Source organism: Odocoileus virginianus, chromosome 10 (assembly GCF_023699985.2).
Source record: "Odocoileus virginianus isolate 20LAN1187 ecotype Illinois chromosome 10, Ovbor_1.2, whole genome shotgun sequence".
Taxonomy (NCBI): Eukaryota; Metazoa; Chordata; class Mammalia; order Artiodactyla; family Cervidae; genus Odocoileus; species Odocoileus virginianus.
The window spans coordinates 419,132-441,051 of record NC_069683.1 but is presented as its reverse complement, the minus strand read 5'-3'; the positions used below and the strand labels follow the sequence as shown (position 1 = coordinate 441,051).

Below are 21,920 nucleotides of genomic sequence, written 5' to 3'. Positions count from 1 at the left end.
GGGCGTGACGGTGCAGGAGTTGCCGCTCGCGGGCGCCGGTGCACAGACTCAATACTCGTGAACGGGCTCAGCTGCTCTGCGGCGTGCGGGATCCTCCCAGGCCAGGGGGCAAAGCTGTGTCACCTGCACCGGCAGGCAGAGTCTTACTTCCTGGATCACCAGGGAAGTCGCCAGTACATTGTTTCTGTTGTGGAAAAAACTATGGTACCATTGTCCTTTTAGAAATGCTCTACACCATATGGAAGCTAGATGGATTTATTACACAAAAAGAAAAAAAGCTAATATTAACAAGCCCCTTGAGAAGTTTCTGTGGCCTTTCTGAACTGAAGAGACTGCATGGTTATTTATTACATTATGATATTCTGATTAGAATCTGAGAAGCAAAAATCCAATATTTTTGTTAAAATGAGAGTGTACACACACACACACGCACATGCACACGTGTGCATGTTACGTGCGTCATGCATATTATGTTCAGTCAACAGCTGCACCTGGGCCTGGGTTACGGATTTGTTACCTCCAACTCTGGAGTTTAAAATAAGAAATTAAAAATGGAGGTGTTAGATAAATTTTTATACAGATGGGAAGATTATAAATCTCAGTGGATACTGGCCTGGATAATCCAGAAACAATACCTTGTGCCTATACTCTACTTTTTAAACTTTCAAAGTGCTCACAGAGCACGGAGTCCCAAACTTGATTAGGTATTAGAATCACTGGTAGGGCTAGCTCAAGACAGGAATTCCTGAACCCCATCTTTAGAATGTCTTAATAAGTAGGAACCAGATATTTACATGTTGAACGAAGGCCTGAGGAAACTCTGAAAACCAACTTTTGGGAGATGCTAGCAAACATTCCAATAAAACTAAGTCTGTCAAGATTCCCTATTTTGCACCACACTGCTGCTGCTGCTAAGTCACCTCAGTCGAGTCCGACTCTGTGCAACCCCATAGACGGCAGCCCACCAGGCTCCCCCGTCCCTGGGATTCTCCAGGCAAGAACACGGGAGTGGGTTGCCATTTCCTTCTCCAATGCATGAAAGTGAAAAGTGAAAGTGAAGTCACACAGTCCTGTCTGACTCTTAGCGACCCCACGGACTGCAGCCCACCAGGCTCCTCCGTCCATGGGATTTTCCAGGCAAAAGCACTGCAGTGGGGTGCCATTGCCGTCTCCGTTGCACCATACTACCTGTATAGCAAAATTTTAGTCTCTGAACCTCATTTTTCTACAAAGAACTAGCCTTGAACTATCAGAAGAGAACTGTAAATAAACAGCTGTGAAAAATTTGAGGGGAAAAATACTTTTCTGTGATCGGGGAAGACCTCAGGTACATCCTTCCATTTTCCACACCCTTTATTTATTCTTCTCATATCTCAGTGTTAGCTGTTTGTATTCCCATCATATCGCCTCTACATAAATTCATAAAGATAGGATCACTGATTTTCACATTTGTAGCCTCCATTGTACTTAACTCTTACAAAGAAAAAAATAGACATTACAGTTACTACTTAAATGCAGAAATTTGAGTTAATGTTTAGTTCTTTTAAAATAAATAATGAGGTAGACGTTTCAGGGTACCAAAAGACTTAAGAGTCCAATCAACGAGTGCCTGTACTGCAGGTTTATTCTCCACCCAAAACAATATTATACAGCGTTGGGCTTGAGACTTTTAAATGCCTGAGAACATGGGAATCGCCCACTTTTTGTGAAGAGGCAAGGATAGCACAGAAGAGCTGCGGGTGGGGGTGAGGGGCAAGTTTAACCCTTTCAGAGCCGTTCTTGGGACAGAAATGAGTGGCTGCAATAAAACCCACTAACTTCTCTGATACAGATTCAGCGTGCAAATAGTCAAAAAGTACATAAAACTGTGGGCAGGGAGGGTTCTCCCAACAGTTCTGCAAGATTACAGGTTTTATTGTTGCCGTTTACGAAATTAATCCTTGGAGAAAGACCACGCGCGGATTTAGCAGGATTTAAGTACAGTAGACATCAGCCTCAACTGGTAATCCCATTTTCCGCCTAAAAGCTTGGGGAAAGAGCCTCTTTCTAAATATGAAAAAGCTTCGGGCCCATAAAGATGACTTGCCCAACCTTCTCCCAGAATAATCACACCGTTTGTCATTTTAACTTGGTGTCAGGTTTTGACATTGTGCGTTCACTGGTTTCGGAATCGCAGACTAAGCTCAAATTCGGGTTGCACCACTTTCCCGGTGTGGGACTTGGGACAAGTTAAACCTTTGGCCTTGGAAATGGAATCTGCGTAGTGCGTTAGGATGCGCTTGTCGCTGAGATTTGTTGAGGAGTCAATGCCAGGACGAGGCGCATTCAGTGCAGCGCCCGGGAAACGTTAAGGCAAGCGTGCGTCCGTCGCTTTTCCCCGCTGTCCCGGGAGGGAGGAGGGGCGAGAGGCGGCGCGATGCAGCGAACCGCACGGCAGCACCTCGCCACCCGCTCCGGCCCCTCTCCGCGCGGTCCTCCGCGGAGACAGCGCCCGTCCCCGCCGGACCCATCTCGGAACGGACCGCCAGCCCCCGCGGGCGCCAGGCCGGAACCCAGGTACCGAGCCTCCGGTTTCCTCCGCTTCCTCCCGGGACTCTCTGCGGACTGGACCGGCGCGAACGCAACTTCCGGCCCGACGGAGCGGCGGCTGGAGCGGCTTGGGACAAGGCTTCCGGGCGTCGTCTTTGCGCGCGGAGCCATGTGGCAGCTGCCGAGTGGCGCCCGCGCGCCCCTCCTACGAGCGACCCTATCAGGTCAGCTGTGCCCTGTCCCCCGGGCTTCACCCCCACCCCCCGTCGGTTGTCTCTCACCGCCTGAGGCCCCCTCGCGGGTGCTGAAGCGGAAGCGGGCCATCAGCGCCCTCCGCCCCTCACTCCGACAGACTCGTGCAGAAGCATCCGCGTGACGTGGGGTCGCCCCCAAGTCCCCGGCTGCTCCTTCTCGGGAGCCGCAAGCCTAGGGTCTCCCTGAGTGGAGCCCGCGGCCCCCAGGATAGCTCTGTCGGGAGCGTCAGACCCAGAGCGCGTCAGGCCCTGGCCCTGTCGCCTTCGGGGTTTGATCTGAGCTTTCTTTGTAGATTCGTGGGCAGCGCTGCCCGCCCGTGCCGGCCTGAAGACGCTGCTCCCGGTGCCAGCGTTTGAAGGTGAGATCTTGTCTGTAAGCCTTTTCTGTGATGGAACCTAGCGGGGGTAGGTGAAGAGCAGGCGTTTGCTTGTGCCCCTATTCCCATTCATCCCTTCGGTAGTCATGTATTGCAGGTATTCTCTATGCCAGGCAGTGTTCTAAATGCTGGAGAAAACTCCGGAATGGATTCTCTCTCCTGTGGCCCACAACTGGTGCGAGACCCGCAGCCCCCTTCTCAGCTGCACCTAATCGGCCTCCAGTTTAGACTTCTGACGTTTGCTCCAAATGAGGTCACATGTGTGTGTGTACCTATTGTGTGAAAAGCATTAATTTGTTAATAGAAACAGGGTAAGCCACAATTTAATAAATCTTATACTTTTTAAAATATATTGGAAATCTCAAAACTATGAAAGAAGCCTGGACTTCTTAAGGCCTCATCTTGTACGTGTAACTGTGAAACTGCCACACCCACTGGAGCGCATACTGCCTTGGAGACGAGAAAACATTACTGAGTTCTCTGTGGTGTGCTCGGTCGTGTCTGACTCCTCTGTAACCCGCGGACTGTGGCCTGCCAGGCTCCTCTGACAACTGGATTTTCCAGGCAAGAATACTGGAGTGGGTTGCCGTTTCCTTGTCCAGGGGATCTTGACCCACGGATCAAACACACATCTCCTGCATTGGCAGGCAGATTCTTTACCGCTGAGCCACCAGGGAAGCCCAGGACATATAGAAATGGCAGGAGGCAGTTTTTGTAGCTTTAAAGGCTCCTGTTTTATATTTGACTTCATCACAGACCCATGCTTATTTTACGATGAGAATAACTGTAAATAACTGTAAGTGCAAGTTAATTTTTTTCCATATTGTCAGTGTCAGACCTGATAAAGACGTAGCATGTGTGGCCTGGGTGTCAGCCCACCTGCCTTCACCTGGCAAGGACATGGTAGGATATATATACAGCCCTCAGCATGAAATGCCCTCGACTATATAAAGGAAAGAGCATTGATCAAAGGAGTACTAGGTTGAAAGTTTCCCAGCAAGAATGTGGCAAACAGGAAGACTTAGTTACTTTTATATACAATATAATATCATACTGTCTGGCTTTGCTGTTTGAACTGAACGACCCAGATCAAATTATAAAATGTCTCCAGGCCTGAGGTTCCTCTTCTATAAAATGGAGATTAAAATTACTACCTTCCATTTCTTTATCTGGATGATAGTTATGAGCATGTTTGTGTGTTCACTTTGTGATAATTCACATTTTTTATTGGGCCCTTTAATATATGTGTGTTAAACTTTTAAAAGTTTAAAAAATTTAAAAAGGAAGCCCTAAAAAAAACCAGGGCTATAAAGTTGTTTTAAACATTAAATGAGATAATGCATGTAAAGAATTCAGCTTAATTGCAGCACACAAAACATACATTCACATATACAAAAAAATGTCACCTCATGTTACTTTGTCACTGTCTCGTATCTCTATACCTTCCCTAACAGTTCCTTTAGGGTAGGCATTTTAAAAGAGTAGGCATTTTAAAAAGGCATTTTGCTTGGCAAGTTAAATCTTTGCTATCTTAAAAGGTTCAAAAACATTTCTATCAACAACTGCCATAGTCAGAAGATTCCAGTGTCAATGAAAGCATCCACAAGGTAAATCGAACACACTTTTGGAATTGTTGAGTGGTAACTTTAAGGCTTTGACCTGGTTGTTATGAATCTTTCTAGGAAGAAAATGAGTCCTTTGACTTTGACCGAAGTCAAATCCTTTGGTTTGACTCATTCTTAGTTGTCTATGCTCCTTTTAGATGTCTCCATTCCTGAAAAGCCCAAGCTTAGATTTGTTGAAAGGGCACCACTTGTGCCAAAAGTGAGGAGAGAGCCTAAAAACCTGCGTGACATACGAGGTCCGTCCACGGAAGCCACTGAGTTCACAGACGGCAATTTTGCAATCTTGGTGAGTTCCGTGTCCAGCGACTCCAGGCCGGAATCCGGGGACTAAAACAGACTCCTTGGGTTCCTTCTGGTCGCTTCCTCCACAGCTTTCACTAGAATGCCACCAGCAGCTCTTTAAACTGATGTGCAGCACCCAGTAAGCATTAAGTCATAAATGCTTTTTAACATAGAGTGAAAACAATGTAAAAGCAGGAGACGGAAGAGGTTACCTCATTTATCCCATAGTCAGACCGTGAGATCTACTCAGCCTCTGATCGAGGTTATCCGTGATGTAGTATATGGGATGTCTAGACATTTCCTACTCATCAGGTAGCTTCTGTGAAGACTTGACGTCATTACCTACACAGATGGCTGTGGACGCTGGTTTAGTTCCCACCAGGCAGCCAGAGGTTTTCAAGTCCGCTTCCCAAAGCCTGCCCAACCAGCCCTGCCAGCCTTTCAGCACCTCGGTCTGCTCCACGTCCCTCTCTCTCTGCCCCAGCCACACAGGCTTCTGCTCAGACTCACCACAGGCTTCGCATGTGCCATTCCTTTGCCCAGAACGCTCATCTGTTTTCCCTTGGCTGGTTTGTTCCCTTCTGGCATCAGCTATAAATGTCACCTCCTCAAAGAGGTCCTCCCTGGCTGTCCATTGAAGTGGGTCCACACTTGTTCTCAAGTTGTTATCATACCCTGGGCTTTTCCTCCATCGTACTTATTAGAATTTATATTTTTACTTTTCATGTGTATCGTTGAAACCACAGTTACCATAAGACATAAGAATAGCGTGCTAAGTCGCTTCAGTCGTGTCCAGCTCTGCGATGCTATGGTCTCTAACCTGCCAGGCTCCTCCCCATGTAATTCTCAAGGCAAGAATACTGGAGTGGGTTGCCACGACCTCCCCCAGGGGATCTTCCCAACCGAGGGATCGAACCTGTCTCTCTTATGTCCCCTGCATTGGCAGGAGGGTTCTTTACCACTAGCACCACCTCTTAGAGCACAAATGAAGAATATCTAAATTTTCATGTGTTTCTAATTTTTCCGTTCACTTCTAGGCACTGGGTGGCGGTTACCTCCATTGGGGGCATTTTGAAATGATGCGCCTGACAATCAACCGCTTCATGGACCCCAAGAACATGTTTGCCTTATGGCGAGTACCAGCCCCATTCAAGGCCGTCACCCGCAAGGGTATGGGGCAGCGCATGGGCGGCGGCAAGGGTGCCATCGACCACTACGTGACTCCTGTGAAGGCGGGCCGCCTCATAGTCGAGGTGGGTGGACGCTGCGAATTCCAGGAGGTACAAGGCATCCTTGACCAGGTTGCCCACAAGTTGCCTTTCCCTGCTAAGGCCGTGAGCCGTGAGACTCTAGAGAAGATGCAGAAAGACCAAGAGGAGCGAGAACGGAACAACCAGAACCCCTGGACCTTTGAGCGCATCGCCACCGCCAACATGCTGGGGATACGGAAGGTGCTGAGCCCCTACGACCTGACCCTCCGGGGGCGGTACTGGGGCAAGTTCTACATGCCTGAGCGCGTGTAGCTCAGGAGTGGGAACCCGTGCTTTTGTGCCCCTAAGCCAGCCCTTCGGGTCTTTGGGTACCTCCGATGTCATAACCGGGGAGCGGCATGTGAAAAACTGTACATCACCTGTCGGATTCTTAAGTGCATTATATTAAAGTGTGAGCATCAGCTCAAGATGATGTAACTTCTCGTTGGTCACTCAGTCCCTTAAAGGATGAAGAACCAGACCTGATTGGTTCTCAACTGGAAGAGGAATGTCTTCAAGGCTAAATTACATGCTTCCTTTTCCACCTCTGATACAAGTCAACCTTTTACATATACACACTTCAGAAGCTAGTTTTTATGGCACTTTACTAGTTACAAACTTTTACTGTTTCTGGAAAAACAGGAAAAAAACAGCAGTACACAGAATACTTGACTCAACATATTTATTTATGCCCAGCTACCCATCTTCTCTCAGTCATGGAAGGGGGGATGTTGGACAATGTGGCAAGACACATACCCTTGCCTTTTAGCAAAAGGAACTAATAGAAAAGCTGAATGGTGTGGTCTTTCCTAGGCCTGAAACCCTCTGAGGATGGAGGGTGTCTGGCTCTGCGTCTGCTACCCGGCGCGCAGATCCCTATTGCTGAATGAGCAAGGGCCCGGGTCATTCAAAGGCCCATGGTTCCAGCCCGGTGTTTGCCTTGAACATAGTTCACCTGTTTTTCAGAGCTAGCTAGTAGTGGTTTCTATCCTGTATGCAAACCAAAGGAGATACAGATTGATAGAAATATTAAACCATTTGCTTTGAAAGTGGGCAGAAAACAGCATTGACTAAAGTGTCCGTTTTTTTTTTTTTTAACCCCACTTTCTTAAAAAGTTAGACTTAATGGCAAAATAATTTACTTTCCAAAGTACAAATTCATCTAAGCAGTTGAGTGGTCAAGAATGGTATGCCGTGATTTTAATGTATTTGTAGTGGATCTCTCGTACAGTAATCACTGAGTTGCATTAGAACACACCTGGACCTTGACTAGAGGACAGTGTCTGGAACCGTCTGCTGCACACATGCTGCCGGCCAGTGCGGCCAGTCTCAGCTGGCCGCGTGAATCTGAAGGAACAGTGATGGGTTCATTGCGCCTTCTGACCTGACATTGTCACCTCTGTTAGGGCTCATGGAGCAGTGGTGGTGATGACTATGGGGCATTCAGCCACAGCATAAACCTGTTTCGGGGTCCACGTTTAATTACTGAACCACAATCCTGGGGCCAGCCATCTCTGCAAAGTAACAGGCTGTTGACAACTCGATCACCACCTCCCATAAATGAAGGACTTTTAAAGTGTATGTTGTGGAAATGGGGGTAGGGGGCGCTTCTGTACTTTTGCATAAGAGGATCAACCCACTCCGGGACATTTTTATACAGACTGATATAGATCATTTCCCATTGATGCCTTAAAATGTTGAAGAATCAGGTCCAAGGATTCATCCATAGCAGAAATCAGCATAGTGAAGTGGACAGAGGGAGCAGCTGTAAGTGGCAGGCCCTGTGCTAAGCACTGGACACAGCAGTGAGGGGCCATGCTCGGGGTCTATCACAGAGAGACTGTGAGGCTCTGAAGAAGGAAGGGGACGGGGGTGGGTCAAAGGTGAGACCTGGAGCCGGAAGTGCAGAAGCAGCAGCGCCCCGCCCCGCGGTGAAGTCCCGCCCCCCGCAGCTGACGTCAGAGGGCTCCAGCTCCACATTTCCTGAACAGTCTCCTACGTGTTCTCCGCGAACCACCTTCCTCGCCTGCCACAAAGTGCCATGCTCCCCGCCCCATCACCCCTGCCTGCCGCCCAAGTCCATGTTCTCCTAAGTCTCCCTTTGCGTCACTTTGAATGGGGAGATGGTTGAGGTCCTGTGTCATAGGAGGTTTCACAATGGAAAGAAGAACTTGGGAGGAGTCTGCGGCAGCGAAGTGGCGGCCCCACAGAGGTGGAAGAAGGATGAGAAAGCAGGTGAGGGTCCATCTGTGAGGGCTGAAGGGACGACAGAAACGGGGAGATCATAGATCATATGCTGGGGTGGCCGCGGCCAGGGTCACCACTACTGTCTACAGGCATGAAGAACAACTCACAGGCCTGCAAAAACTTGCCTAACTTCGGAAGGGAAGAACATTAGTTATTTTGGGTTCACCCTGTGGTCCTCTTCCAGAGTTTCAGGGTGCTTCTAGTCAATAACGAATTTGTTCTCCACCATTCCCATGTGCCAAAGCCTTCACTACAGGAGAGCCTTCACCACAGGAAGCCAACACTCTTAGGCAAAGGATTCCCAAAAAAATCCCCTGCTGGCGGACCTGCTTACAGGACAGATGGCCACTTTCTGTCTCCTCATCCACCTGTGCTCCACCAGCTCCCTCCACTCATTTCCCTCTGTTTCTCGGTTTTCTCCAACCGTAACTCCAGCACCCAATCCCATGCAGATTAAGGCACGACAAACAGGTGACAAATGGGTGACAAACAGCATTCAGGACATGAGCATCTCAAGTGAAAACAGGTCTGACCCCCACCCCACCCCCGGCCCCCAGAGATGGCTCACCTGTTTGTTTTTTTCAGGCAAATATGCCCCCAATAGTAGAAGCTAAGATGATCGCAAGGATAACACAGCAGATCATGATCATGATCTTCTTCTGTTCATCCAGATGAGGAAAGAAAAAGCAGGTGAGAAATGACGTCACTGCAGAGAGGGTTTCAGAGGAAGGCAGACAGGGATGGGTCGGCACGGAAGCGGACATGAAGGGAAAGCGAGATGGATCTGGCTTCTAGAACCCAGGATGCTGAGACACATCACCTCTCAGTGAGTGACTCACAGATCTGACCAACAGCAAGCTCATATTTTCATATTCTCTTCTGCCTTGCAGCTACCATCAAATCAGGTTCACCCCACTCTCCCCCAGAGCCACAGATATTCTCAGTGAGTAAACCAAAGCCTTTTGGGGGGAGTCCCTTGAAATTTAAGATCCAAATACATGGATCTTTACAGTGCGCTCTTTGGGAGTTAAACCACTGTCAAAAATTAGAACTTTCAATCCACCTGCTCTAGCACACGGTTAAAAAATTTTTTCACCCGTTTCCAAAACCTAAACAAAAGTCACCACGTGGGGCAGCCCATCACTCAGTGTTTCACAGGGACCTGGAGCCAGAACCGCTTCACAATCAGTATATAGAGTCATTTATTTTTAAATTAGCAATTAAAATCATCCAGTTTACATTTTAAAAAAAGAACCAAAAAACCCTTCACTTGTTGTATCCAAATGATAAGCCCCAGGCCTCAGTCTCAGGAGAGCACAGGTCTGTGATTGGCGCTTGGCTGCCTGCATTGCTGAAGCCTGGCCAGAGTCAGACATCACAGCCACAGGCGATGGGGCCCTCGGCTCCGTCTGAGTGCTGGGCGCTGGCTGAGTGAGTAGCCTTGGCACAGGAAGGCGGGGTGCCCGTGTCAGGCTGCTCCCCAGTCCTAGAAAGCACTAAAGTCAAAGCTGAGGTATGAATCGGGAGGCTGGACGGGACCAGCCGGGAGTCTCGGGCTCACACTGGCTCGGCACAGAAACTACGCTTAAAAATTTCCTGGCTGTCGCTTCCTCCATGACAAGTGGGGCCACAAGGAGTCTAACCTGGGAGCAGGAAGAACTGCTGAGTGGACCTCGGCTTCCCGAGCTGGCTTAGTCGTGGACACAGGACACCCCCACGGTCACGCGAACGGTAGCGGACTGCGATGGGATGTTCTCAGGACAAGCCTAGCCCAGGCAGCAAGCAGGGAGGGGTGTCGAGCTCGTCCCTCCTGTCTGCTCATGGGGACCAGCCTGGTGCCCACCCCAGCCGTCTGGCTTCTCTGAGCGCTTGTGCAGAAAACAGCAAGTTTCTCCATGACCCGAGAAGATCACGTTTCACCACGTTTATGATGCAGCTGCAGGTAAGCGAAAGTCTCTTACCTGATTTTTGGCCTAGCTCAAGTTATTCTCTTGAGGTTCGAATATCCTCATTTACAGTTCCCTACTTCCTGAGAGACCCATGCATGTATGCACATACATATCACACATACGATTATAAAAATACATCTGGAACACATGAAGTGCCTGAATACTCACAGCTGCCCCCGTCTGAAGGCTCCCCAGAGCCTGAGACTCAGTCAAGCACCTCAGCCCTGGCTGATTTTACAGGACCGGTTATTCTGGGCCTCCCTGCAGCGGCTTCTTAGCCACCGCTCTGGCAGTAAACAGCCAGCTCCCCAGGCCCAGACGTGGGAACGGTGACCCCACAGCCCAGCCTGGACAGACAGCAACCTCAGACGACAGGCTCAGGTGGTGCCTCCCTGAGTCCACATGAGGACAGCAGAGACAGAGGTGGAAGTCGGCCACGGAGCTCAGCCACTGAGAGCTTCATTTCCAGGCTGCATCTCGAGAAGTCGGCTTCCGAGACCACGGCAACCTCTGCCAGCGCCTCCTGCCTTCAGGCAGGACACTAAGCTGGGATGACTGGGATCCTGCCAGGCTGGAGACTCAGGCCCAAGTCTTATTGTTGCCAAACTTGGAAGAATCCCCTTGTTTTGTTAAAGATAGCCCACTTTTAAAAAAACCCAGCCATTACAATGCTGGGAGAACTCGTGAGGTAGACGGCACAGTGCCTTGGGGAGGGCGCAGCGAGGCTCTCCACGCACAGGACGCAGTTCGACGCATCGAGGGGAGAGACGCTGGCTTGGTTCCTGCAGTCCAGGAGAAGGCGCTTCAGAGCTGGAGGGCAGGAGGGGTGGCGCGGGCTGCATTGGGAGCTGAGGCTCCTCCCGGGCGGGACCGTTGGCCGGGTCGGGTCCAGGGGTGGTTACAGGGAAACAAAGGAATGGGGCTCACTCTCTCAGGAAGGCCATTCACACTCCGCTCCCATCTGAAGACGGGGGTGGTGGCCACACCAGGCTGGGGTGAAACCGGGCTCTACGACAGGCAGGGGGAGGAGATGCTGGTCGGTCAGCACCCAGGGTGACGGTGAAGAGCGACAGTAAGACTTGGCCACACCTGGAAGGCGGAGAGGAGAGAGGAGCTGCACACAGAATCGTGGAAAAGTCAACACGCACCCACCACATCCGACAGGCGTCCCACAACGGGGCCTGAAGTAAACACCCAGCATGCAAGGAACCGAACGTCCTGTTCTCATTGAGCCGCTCAGCTGTGTCCCCACGAACTACTGCCCGCCAGGCTCCTCTGTCCACAGGGTTTCCCAGGGGAGAACACTGGAGTGAGTTGCCATTTCCTTCTCCAGGGGATCTTCCTGACCCAGGGACTGAGCCCACATCCCCTGCTTGGCAGGCGGATTCCTCACCACTGAGCCACCTGGGAAGATCCAAAAGCCCTGTTACAAGAGAGAGAGGGGAAATAAAAGGGGAACCCTGGGCCTCTTACAGCCCTTCCCAGGGGCTGTCAGCTCCGTGGACGGACATGTGGGTGGAGAGGCACCGTCGCTGGAGGAAGACAGCCGTGCTGTGTGCCGGGCCCCCGTCAGTTCCTTCCGAATGCAAGCTCAGAGGCTTGCTGGTACTGGACACTTCTCACCCGCTCCGCGCCCGCCCAGCCTGGCTCAGAAGCAGAAAGGCACGGTGAACAGGACACGGGAAAGTCCAGAGTCCTGTTATGGCCGCTCTACCTTGCGAGCTGAGCAGGCTTTGGGCAAGTTCCTAATTTCCCTGAGCTGCACCGAGCTTCCCTGAAAACGGGGGTGATGCTGTTATCCTAGAGCGCTACTGGGGGCACAAACGTAGGGTGTCTTCAGTTCAGAGGTCTGACCCCCTCGGGTCATGCACAGGAGACAAGTCCAGGCCTGCCTGCCAGCCTGTCCGGATGCGGTCAGGGAATAAGAAAGCGGCCCATCAAGGGCTCAGCAACTTAGCATCTTAGAAGTTGGTAAGTCGGCTAAAAACAGTGGATTGATCAGCAGCCTCATTTTACAAAATGATCTACATTCTGAATGCCTGGACTTAGGAATGGTGAGGGGCCCTGTGAATTTGGAAGACATCTTTCATCCATGGATATGGAGAGATACTGACTATTATACCTTTTCTTAATATCCTTTCCAAGGGGACTGTTAAGAGAACAAAATTCTACAAACAAAAAAATGTCAAGGACTAGAGTCCACGTACCAGGAGGGGAAAAAAAGCAAATCAATTAATTACTTATGAGAGATCAGCCACCTAATGGATGTATGTCTCAAGAAGTTGACTATTTAGGGTTAAAAATAATAATCTGACTTTGAGACCCTCTAGTCACATGGGAGAAGGAGGAAGGAAGAAAAGGCAAACTGAGGCAAAAAGTGAAGGGTCAGCTTTGGTATCACATCTATGTATCTGTTACCTCAGTAACCCACCTTCTATGAATTTGTAAAAAGGAGAAAAACATTATAAAAGTTAATCATACTGTTAGTCATAGCAAAACAATAATAGCAAACCTCCAACATTGGGAACGTGTTAAATAATTGAGAGTATATTCACAATCTTGTGTTGAACATGAGATTCCCAGAGAGATTTGAGTGTTGTGAAATGATGCTTGTGACCTTGTAACTGGGTACCAACCTGTTGACAACATAGTCTGAATGCTATAAAACCACATCCGAGTGTGTGAACGTGCCACAAGGTTATCAGCAATAATACTGAAAGTTAATTCTGTTCACCTTTTCAGTGCTTATTGGTCTTTTTTTTTAACCATACATAATGCTATGTTTTATTCAGAAAAACACTTCAAAGGTCACAGAAGCCTTCACAGCCCAGTAACCAGATCACTCTGGTCATGCTGCTGCCACATACGTGAAACCCTGATTCAGTGCTCAGCTCTATTGTTTTTACCAGACTTTTTACAAACTAATATCCTGAATTTTAAAGTCACCATCCTCTAAGGCTCTCTAGACTTTGCAGACGATGATAAATGGCCACCTTGTTTTACGAAGAGTAGCTCAGACATAGAAAGAATTCCCCTAGGTCCACTATCAGCTGTGTGCTCAAACTTGGCCCTGTTACTTAACTTCTCTAAGCCTGAGCATCTTCATTTATAAAACAGAGATGATAACAGCGCCTGTCTCCTGAAGGTGGTGTGAGGAGTCAATGATGCCTGTATCAGGTGTTGGCACAACTGCACACTCAAAAATCGTAGCTACTGTATCATTTGAGATACAGCCAGTCAGCCACTAACAAAACCCTACAGTCACGAATCCCGATTCAAAGCTCCATTTACAAGGAAAGGAAAGGGAAGGCAAAGCCCAACAGCCCTGAAAGACAGCAAGAACTCCGAGGACACACCCCAGATCCCAGCTGGAGACCACGCCCAGCTGAGGAGCAGGCTTGCTTGGGATGGGACGTGAAGATGAGGTGCTCGGAAAATGAAGAACACATGGACACAGGAGCGAGAGCAGGGCCAGACCCCTCGGGGTACAAACCAACGAGAACCCAAGCCCGGCTGCAGCCAGGACCCGAGAGCAGGACGAGACGGAGGTCAGAGGAGGCACAGGGCTGACAGTCTGGAGCACTCAGCGTGTCCGCGGACAGCCGGGGAGGAGAAGCGGAACCAGAATCCCAGGCTAGGTTCTCAAGAGCGAGCCGGCCCAGAGCCCCGAGAGCCTTCCCTTTACTTACATGTCAGCACGGCCGCCTCCGGGCCGTCACTTCAGCCCAACGGCAAGTCCGATAACCAATGCTAAAATGCCCAGCAACACAACTACTACCATAATGATAATTAGCAATTTCTGGAGAGAGGGATAAGAGAAATAAAAACAAGTCATTATTACAAACCACCAAAAAGCCGCAGTCAGCCATCCAAAACCCACCTCTGCACCAGAAGCATCTCATCGACCCACATAGAGTGAAATGAAAAGCTGACATCGCCACATAAAGACGCTGCACTGGAACATCTTGTCTCCTAAGTAGCCTCTGCTCTGGCAGTGCCAGCAGACGGAAATCAGAGCCTCCATCAGCTCCAGGCTCACACTACAGCCCTCGTGTGGACAGACGCGACCCAACTGTCACGGGGCCTCTAAGCGGCAATACGCCAAGATACAACGTGACTGAGTTCTTCCTTCTCAAGGGGGAGTATGAAGACGTTTCTGACACAGTCCTCCTGAATGCAAACTCCCATCCATCTCTCCCCCAAAGAACACTCCCACCTGTCAAACCCAGGACAGTGACTGAGGGTCTGAAAGTGCAGGTCCTGTTGTGAACAGGACAGGACTCATCATGTGAAATAACTCCCCAGCTCCCTAGACCCCTGCCCAAGCAACAGGTAAAGTTAGAAGGAAAAAGAACTGAAGAATGAAAATATCAGAGCGCAAAGTCAGAAAAGAGCAGGCTAAAAAGCAAACGCCGGCAGAGATGCTCCAAGCAACAGGGGCACCAGAACTGGAGGTGGGAGCGGGCGGTGGGGAAGGATGATGTGATGGAAAGAGCTGGGCTGGACCCTGAATTTGAATCCCAGGTTCCTACGCTTTCTAGGTGGCCAGGGACTTCAGTGATTCTCAACTGTTTGATCTATCAAGTAGAAAACACAGGTGTGTCCTGAGAGACAGCATTCATGTAGCCATCAGCACATACCTGGGTTCACAGCAGGGAAAAGAGATGAAAGAGGACAGGTGTGGGCTATCAGAGTGGAAGGCAGTGAGGAGGAGCCACGTGTAACGTGACGGACCACGAGCTCCGTCCAGCGGACCAACAGCCACGCTGGGCAGTGACAGGTCCATCCCACAGAGCTGCCTGCCAGTGTGGGCTCCTGAGTGGAGACAGTGGGAGCCAGATCCATGCAGGACATGCCGGGGAGGGGACGGGAGCTACTCTCTAGGGAGAGCTGAGGAAGGCTTTTGGAGGAGGCCGGACAAAGGGAAGGTGGGGGGGGAATCTCTGGGACATGGATGGGGGCGACCAGGGAGAGGAGAAGCTGGCCGGTCCCGCCGAGACGCAGGGCTCACCCTGCGAGCTTCACTCTGATACTTGACCGCCTTTTTGGTGTCTGCCACGGCCCGCTCCACGAAGCCCACGGACTGGTCCATGTTGTTCTCAATACGGTCAATCATGGCGCCCTTTCCCGGGATGCCAGAGGTGGCGGCGGCAGAGACAGAGACGGGGAGAGGGAGGAGACAGCGAGAGAGCTCACACGATGGACCCTGTCCTCCGGGGGCAGCGAGGGGGCTCACCTTCCGGGCCTGACCCTGGTACTTCACGGCTCTTTTGGTCTCCTCCCGAGCTTTCTCCACATGGTCCACCGTGTGCATGACATTCAGCTCTATGTTATCTAACATCTCCCCCTGCGGAGGACAGGCTCCGGTCACGCCCTGGACATGCGCCCCGGGACAGTCCAAGCGCCACGGGGAGTGCCCGGAACCCTGCCCATGCAGCCTTCCACGGGGCAACCCCGCACAGCTCCCCGTGACTGCCTGTCCTTCCCCGGGCCGAGGCGGCGGTCACCCGGCACCGAGATACCCACTCACTCACTCTGTGAGAGACCGCGCCCTGCATGCCAGGAGCACATGGTCTAGACGCCTGGAGTATCCTGAAAGGTCCCCCTCCCCTTTTTTTAAAAAATGAAACGTGTGAGACGAGAAGCCAGAATACATCTCATGTTGCCAGGAGGCTGGCCTCTTCCTGGTCACTCAGATCTGAGCCAAGTTCATTCAGCCTGAACCGAGTGCCCGCTACTACAGAAAGTGCCTGGTGCACGACGGGTGTTTACTAACAGCTGAGGTGGGGATGGATGCTTTCTCTAAGGTATCCCCAGGCCCTGTAAGTAACAAGACATTGGTTTTACCTGAGTTATCTGGTTAAGAGGTCATGGTCTCTTGGTAAGATTCCAGACCTTTCCCCAGCTGTTACTTCCTGACAGGAAGTTCAGTCTTTCCAATTGACTTCTGTGCATCTTAAGACGGGAATTCCCTCCACCCACCTAGACCTTCATTCCATGCAACCCCTGGCTTTCTGGCAGAGAGAACGGCACTTACCATCACTTGAATCTCAAACCAGTTCCTCAGCAAGGCAGTGTGGGGAAAAAAGACAAGAGTGCGGATGGGGGGACAGGAGGAATGGTCTCCAAGGGCGGAAGGGGATGGAGCAGAGGTGCCCCAGCCCGGAGCAGGAAACTGGCGTCAGAACCAGCCAGGCCGTGCTCGGGCTCCGTTAGGATTCCTGCTCCACAGGGGGCAGGTTCGGATCCTTTCCAGGCGGCAGAGCCACTGTGGGCTCATGGTGAGAGTGGCCCCCAGCCGTGACACGTCACTGAATTTAACTGCACGCTAAGAAGCAGGGGCCACGTGACGTGTGACGGTGACGCCACAGGCAGGGAACAGAGCCGTCCGTCCCTGGGCAGGCTGGCCCGGAACACAGCAGGTGTCAGGCTGAGCGCCGAGACGGACTCCAGTTTCCCCACTAATGTTACTTTTGCTGTCCCTTCATTGCTCTTGTTGTTCCTCAGCCAAAAAAAAAAAGTCAACATTTTTGGAAAAACTCATATAGAAGAAAAAGCAAAAATGGAAAAACATAAAAATCTCCATCTCACCTAACTTTTCACCATGATCTGGGGGAAAGACCCTATGTTTGCAGTGTCACCAGTGAAACCAGCTCCTATCAGGAGACTGTTTTAAGGCATCACCATTAAGAACCCGTGTGCTAATAAAAAATAACGATGATGATTATCCCAAGGCCGGAGCGAACAGGTACGTTACGGAACACACCAAACCTCACGTTAATTAGACATGACTTCCAGGCCGGGGTAACGAGGCTACAGCTCTCCTAGCGCCAGCATCCCAGGTGCCCTCCTGCACCGGGACACTGGGATTCTGGGACTCCACTACACCGATTCCCAATGCTGCTCCCTCCACACTCGCCCACCCCCCCCCCCCCCCGGCCGGCCCTCCTCGGGAAGCCTCGGGCCGCGCCCCCGCCCCGCCCCCGGCCGGCCCTCCTCGGGAAGCCTCGGGCCGCGCCCCCGCCCCGCCCCCGGCCGGCCCTCCTCGGGAAGCCTCGGGCCGCGCCCCCGCCCCGCCCCCGCCCGGCCCTCCTCGGGAAGCCTCAGGCCACGCCCCCGCCCCGCCCCCGGCCGGCCCTCCTCGGGAAGCCTCAGGCCACGCCCCCGGCCGGCCCTCCTCGGGAAGCCTCGGGCCGCGCCCCCGCCCCGCCCCCGCGGCGCCCACGGCCTCACCTGGTTCTCCACCAGCATGGCGATGTCCATGAACATGTCGTGGAGCTCCTTGATGCTGCTCTCCAGCCTCACGATGTCCTTGTGCCGGCCCTCGATCTCGCTGAGGGCTTGCTTGGAAATCTGGGAGTCGATGATCTAAGGCAGGCCACAGAGAGATGGACCATCGGCCCGCAGGCCTGCCACAGCCCCCCAGGCACCCTTGCGGGGCTCCCACCCCCCGACCCCACACCATCACTCACCCCCGAGGTGAAGATGGCAGGGTTCCCACTCTCCAGCATCTCCTCCAGCTCCTCGTCGGTGGTCTTTTTGCCGGCTTTATAACAAAAGAAGGAGAGCCTCAGATAGAAGATCAAAGCTCATCATTTCAAAAGTTCCCTGAAAACGGCCGTATCCAGGCGCTCAGTCGCGTCCGACTCTTTGCAACCCTGCGGACTGTAGCCCGCCAGGCTTCTGTCCATGGGACTTTCCAGGCAAGAATATTGGAGTGGGTTTCCAGTTCCTCCTCCAGTGGATCTCCCCAACCCAGGGATCGAACCCACACCCCCTGTGTTTCCTGCATTGGCAGGCGAGTCTTTACCACTGAACCACCTGGAAATCCCAGGGGAAGTGCAGTAAGTTTCACTCTAAAGACTGTGGCCTTTACAAGCCTGCTAGCCTTTCTCGATGTCTCCCCTACCCCAATCCAGCCTCGACCTTATCAGCAATTACCCTCCCGAAGCCCGTGTCTGATTATACTCCTTTCCATCTCAGAACGTCTCCTGGCCCCTTCACTCCGCCACGGGGCCCACAGGACAAGCAGCCCTCCCTCCCACCGTCTCACCCCCACCCTGCTCCGCCCAAGCGCGCCCTGTTCCCAGGCCCTGGCCGGCCTGCCTTCCCTGCCTGCAACCGTGCTCATTCAGTTCCTGCACTCAGAGCACGTTCCGCCCTGCAAGGCCCTGATTCTTGCCGACTCCTAAAGTTACTTATTCCTAAAGGGCGAGGCTGCATTAACTCCTTTATGCAGACGGGGCAACCTGCACCGTTCTCTGCTGTCAAACAGGCAGCAAAGATGCCATGAGCCCCAGGGAGCAGGGCTGTGTAGCAGGTATTTCCCTCCATGGATGTGGAAATGCTGGTTCCCATAGCAACCAACGACTTGGACCTGGTACCACTGAGCCACCTGCTTTCAGCCTAAGACACGACATCCGGACAGCAGCAGTGCCATGAGCCCCGTCCTCGGCTGGGGTGCAAAAGGGAAGGCAGAAACCACCTGGAGGCCCCGTCTCCCTGGGCCTGACCACCGGACAGACCAGCGCCTGACAGGTCAGAAGAGGGGCACAGAACACGCTTCAAACACGCACTGATCTCGAGCTGCCGCTGGATCCGCCCTTTGCTGCGCTCACGGAAGTCCACCTGGGCCTCGTTGTACTTGGTCATCACCTCCACAAACTTCCGGGACAGGACAGAGTGCTGCGGGGACAAGGTCAAGGCCATGAGCTCCCAGGAGGCAAAGGGGGCGCAGGCTCAGAGCCCCGGCCCCAGCCTCGCCCACGGCAGCTCCAGAGCTGGGACAGGACGGCCAAGGGCAGCTCCTGGTGGGACGGCAGACTGGTGCAGCGCTGCGAAACGGTATGGAGACTTCTCAAAAAACCTAAAAACAGAGCTGCCATTTCACCCAACAAGTCCACTTCTGGGTGTATACATCTATATCTACATAAACTAATTCAAAATGATACACGCACCCCAGTGATCACAAGAGCTAAATTATTTACAACTGCTGGGAGGTGGAATCCCCCCGAGTGTCCGCCAACAAAGGACTGGATAAAGAAGATGTGACACACACCTTCCTATACATACATGGACAATGAATACTACCCAGTAATTAAAAACTGGAATCTTGCCATTTGTGACAACCTAGATTGATCTAGAGGGTATTATGCCAAGTGAAATAAGTCAGAGAAAGACAAATACTATATAACATCTTCCACCTTATATGTGGAATCTAAAAACTACAACAAACTATGAATCTAACAGAAAGGAAGCAGGCTCACAGATACAGGGAATAGACTGCGGTGCCCAGTGGGAAGGTGCAGCGGGGACAGACGGGTGGGGGAGAGGGAGCCACACAGTCCTGGTGTCAGGTAGCTTGAGGATGCATTTTCCAACAGGGGGATACGGCCAAGATGGTGTAATAACTGTAACTGGAAAGTAACCTTTCAAAATTGTAAAAGAAATTAAAAAGAAAAACAAAAGAAAAAACCAAAGACCAGGTGCAAGACTCAGTTTTTCTGGCTTCCTGACTTCACACCACTGGGAAAGCCAGCTCACTTTTTCAAAGCACCTTTTCAGTATCTGTTAACCTGTCTCGCTGAACTCACAGAGCAGCTGAGGCCAACGGAGATACTCTGGGAATCCCAGAGGCCCTGCCCAGCTCCCCTCCACATCCAAAGACCCTTGTGTTCTTACTCAAACTGATTGCCCAGCGTTTCCTGCTTCAAATTTTCTTGCTTCTGACTCAATGCATTCCATCAACAGCCCTGGTGCCTAAACGCAAATCATCACTTTTATTCCTTGCCCACGTCTCAGCATCAAGCCCCAACAAACGTTTTTCCTTTGCCAAATCACCAATATCTACACTTGTTTAAACCCACCATCATCAGGCAAATTCAGACCAAAATCATTACAAAAACCCAATGAGAGACCCACCCACCTCTCGTCTTTTCCCCAGGCTGATCCAGTTTTCAAATGGCCACCAGGTTATCCTAACAGACTGTAACCCAAAGTAAATGCATACCAGCTAGTTGATCAGATCCAAACTCCCGAGACCACAAAGTGGTCTGGATATGGCACTGGGTTCTCCACCAAAAACTGAACGCCCACTATCCTGTGACAAACTTTTGTCTCTAGACAGTGTTCTCTTCATGTCTGCCGCTACCCACCCTACACCACCCGACTCTACACACACCACTCCTGCCCCCATACCCCCAAGGACAACCTCTCCCTGAGCCTGCCCATGTCGGCATCCTGCCCATCCAAGGCCCAGCCTCCTCTGGGCACCTCAGTCTTTCCAGGCTCTTCCGATGCTGGGAGCACAAGGACTGATCCCGTCTTCCTACCCTCTCTCCTGCGGGTCCTATGTCATAGCTTCCTTGTGATAATGGAACATCATGCTTGTTCTTCAGGGAGGAGGATCATATCTTTGATGACCACCAAACAGCCTGACTCCAAGCTGGACAACTGACGACCAACAGTCTGCAGAAAGAAGACTTCGGTTTCCTCTCCTGTAAGCCAAGGAGGCCCACTACACCCTCACCCGTGCTCTGGGAGCCTCGGGCGCCTCCTGAAAGGACGTGTGCTCTCAGCTCTGTCCCCCACTTCGACCTGGGCAGCTCCCCTCCACCAGTTCTTCACACTGAGTGCCAAATAAGGTTTGGTTGGTTGGTTGTTTTTAAAGATCCACAGCCAGAAAAAGGAACTAACTCTCCTACACTGTTGGTGGGAATGTAAATTGGTGTCACTATGGAGAAGAGGATGGAGGTTCCTTAAAAAACTAAAAATAGAGCTACCATATGATCCAGCAATCCCCCTCCTGGGCACAGATCCAGAAAAGATGAAAACTCTAATTAGAAAAGATACAAGACCCCAGTGTTCACCGCAGCACTATTCACAACAGCCAAGAGATGGAAGCAATCTGTGTCCATCAACAGATGACTGGATAAAGAAGATGTGACATGTATATGCAATGGAATAATACTCTGCCATGAAAAAAAAAATGAAATATTGCCACTCACAGCAACGTGGATGTATCTAAAGAGTATCTCACTTAAATGCAGTAAGTCAAAGACAAATGTCATATAACATCACTGGTATTAAGTATGTGGAATCTAAAAACTAATACAAATGAATTTATTTACAAAACAGAGAGACAACAAACTTACAGTTAGCAGAGGGGAGGTGGGGGAATAAATTAGGAGTATAGGGTTAGCAGACACACACTACTATACATAAAACAGGGTTTACTGCATAGCACAAGGAACTATACTCAATATCTCGAGATAACTTACAATGGAAAAGGATCTGAAAAAGAAACATACATATGTGTGTATGTGTCATAACTGAATCACTTTGCTGTATATCTGAACCTAACACCATATTGTAAATCAATTCTACTTCAATAAATATTTTTAAAAAA

General features: G+C 51.1%; 2 protein-coding genes across 8 annotated transcripts in view; one reads left to right on the top strand and one right to left on the bottom strand.

Moving 5' to 3' along the window:
- The first annotated feature begins 2,604 nt into the window (after positions 1-2,604).
- MRPL16 (mitochondrial ribosomal protein L16) lies at positions 2,605-6,755 on the top strand. The gene is made up of 4 exons (XM_020900120.2): positions 2,605-2,753; positions 3,077-3,142; positions 4,923-5,071; positions 6,105-6,755. The coding sequence occupies exons 1-4, from the start codon at positions 2,699-2,701 to the stop codon at positions 6,588-6,590; spliced, it is 756 nt and encodes a 251-aa protein (XP_020755779.1). The 5' UTR covers positions 2,605-2,698; the 3' UTR covers positions 6,591-6,755.
- A 230-nt stretch (positions 6,756-6,985) lies between these two features.
- The window catches only part of STX3 (syntaxin 3), a 46,221-nt gene continuing 31,286 nt past the window's right edge, over positions 6,986-21,920 (bottom strand). For 2 of the 7 annotated variants that reach the window (XM_020900113.2, XM_070472887.1), the window contains exons 6-11: positions 19,090-19,198; positions 17,986-18,059; positions 17,747-17,881; positions 15,750-15,860; positions 14,203-14,312; positions 9,749-11,602 (exon numbers count right to left, since the gene is read on the bottom strand). In XM_020900113.2, the coding sequence (XP_020755772.1) occupies positions 14,229-14,312; positions 15,750-15,860; positions 17,747-17,881; positions 17,986-18,059; positions 19,090-19,198 (513 nt within the window). In that variant the 3' untranslated portion in view covers positions 9,749-11,602; positions 14,203-14,228. Of the gene's footprint in view, positions 8,574-9,132; positions 9,224-9,748; positions 11,603-14,202; positions 14,313-15,524; positions 15,636-15,749; positions 15,861-17,746; positions 17,882-17,985; positions 18,060-19,089; positions 19,199-21,920 lie in introns of those variants that run through there. The other 5 variants (XR_011489825.1, XM_070472885.1, XM_070472886.1 and 2 more) reach the window with 5 other exon arrangements.

Bases quoted from the DNA above. Each gene is read 5' to 3' on its own strand.
- MRPL16 (XM_020900120.2), top strand. From the start codon at position 2,699: ATGTGGCAGCTGCCGAGTGGCGCCCGCGCGCCCCTCCTACGAGCGACC. The intron at 2,754-3,076 runs GTCAGCTGTGCC...CTTTCTTTGTAG, and splicing joins CCTACGAGCGACCCTATCAG to ATTCGTGGGCAGCGCTGCCC. The intron at 3,143-4,922 runs GTGAGATCTTGT...TGCTCCTTTTAG, and splicing joins CCCGGTGCCAGCGTTTGAAG to ATGTCTCCATTCCTGAAAAG.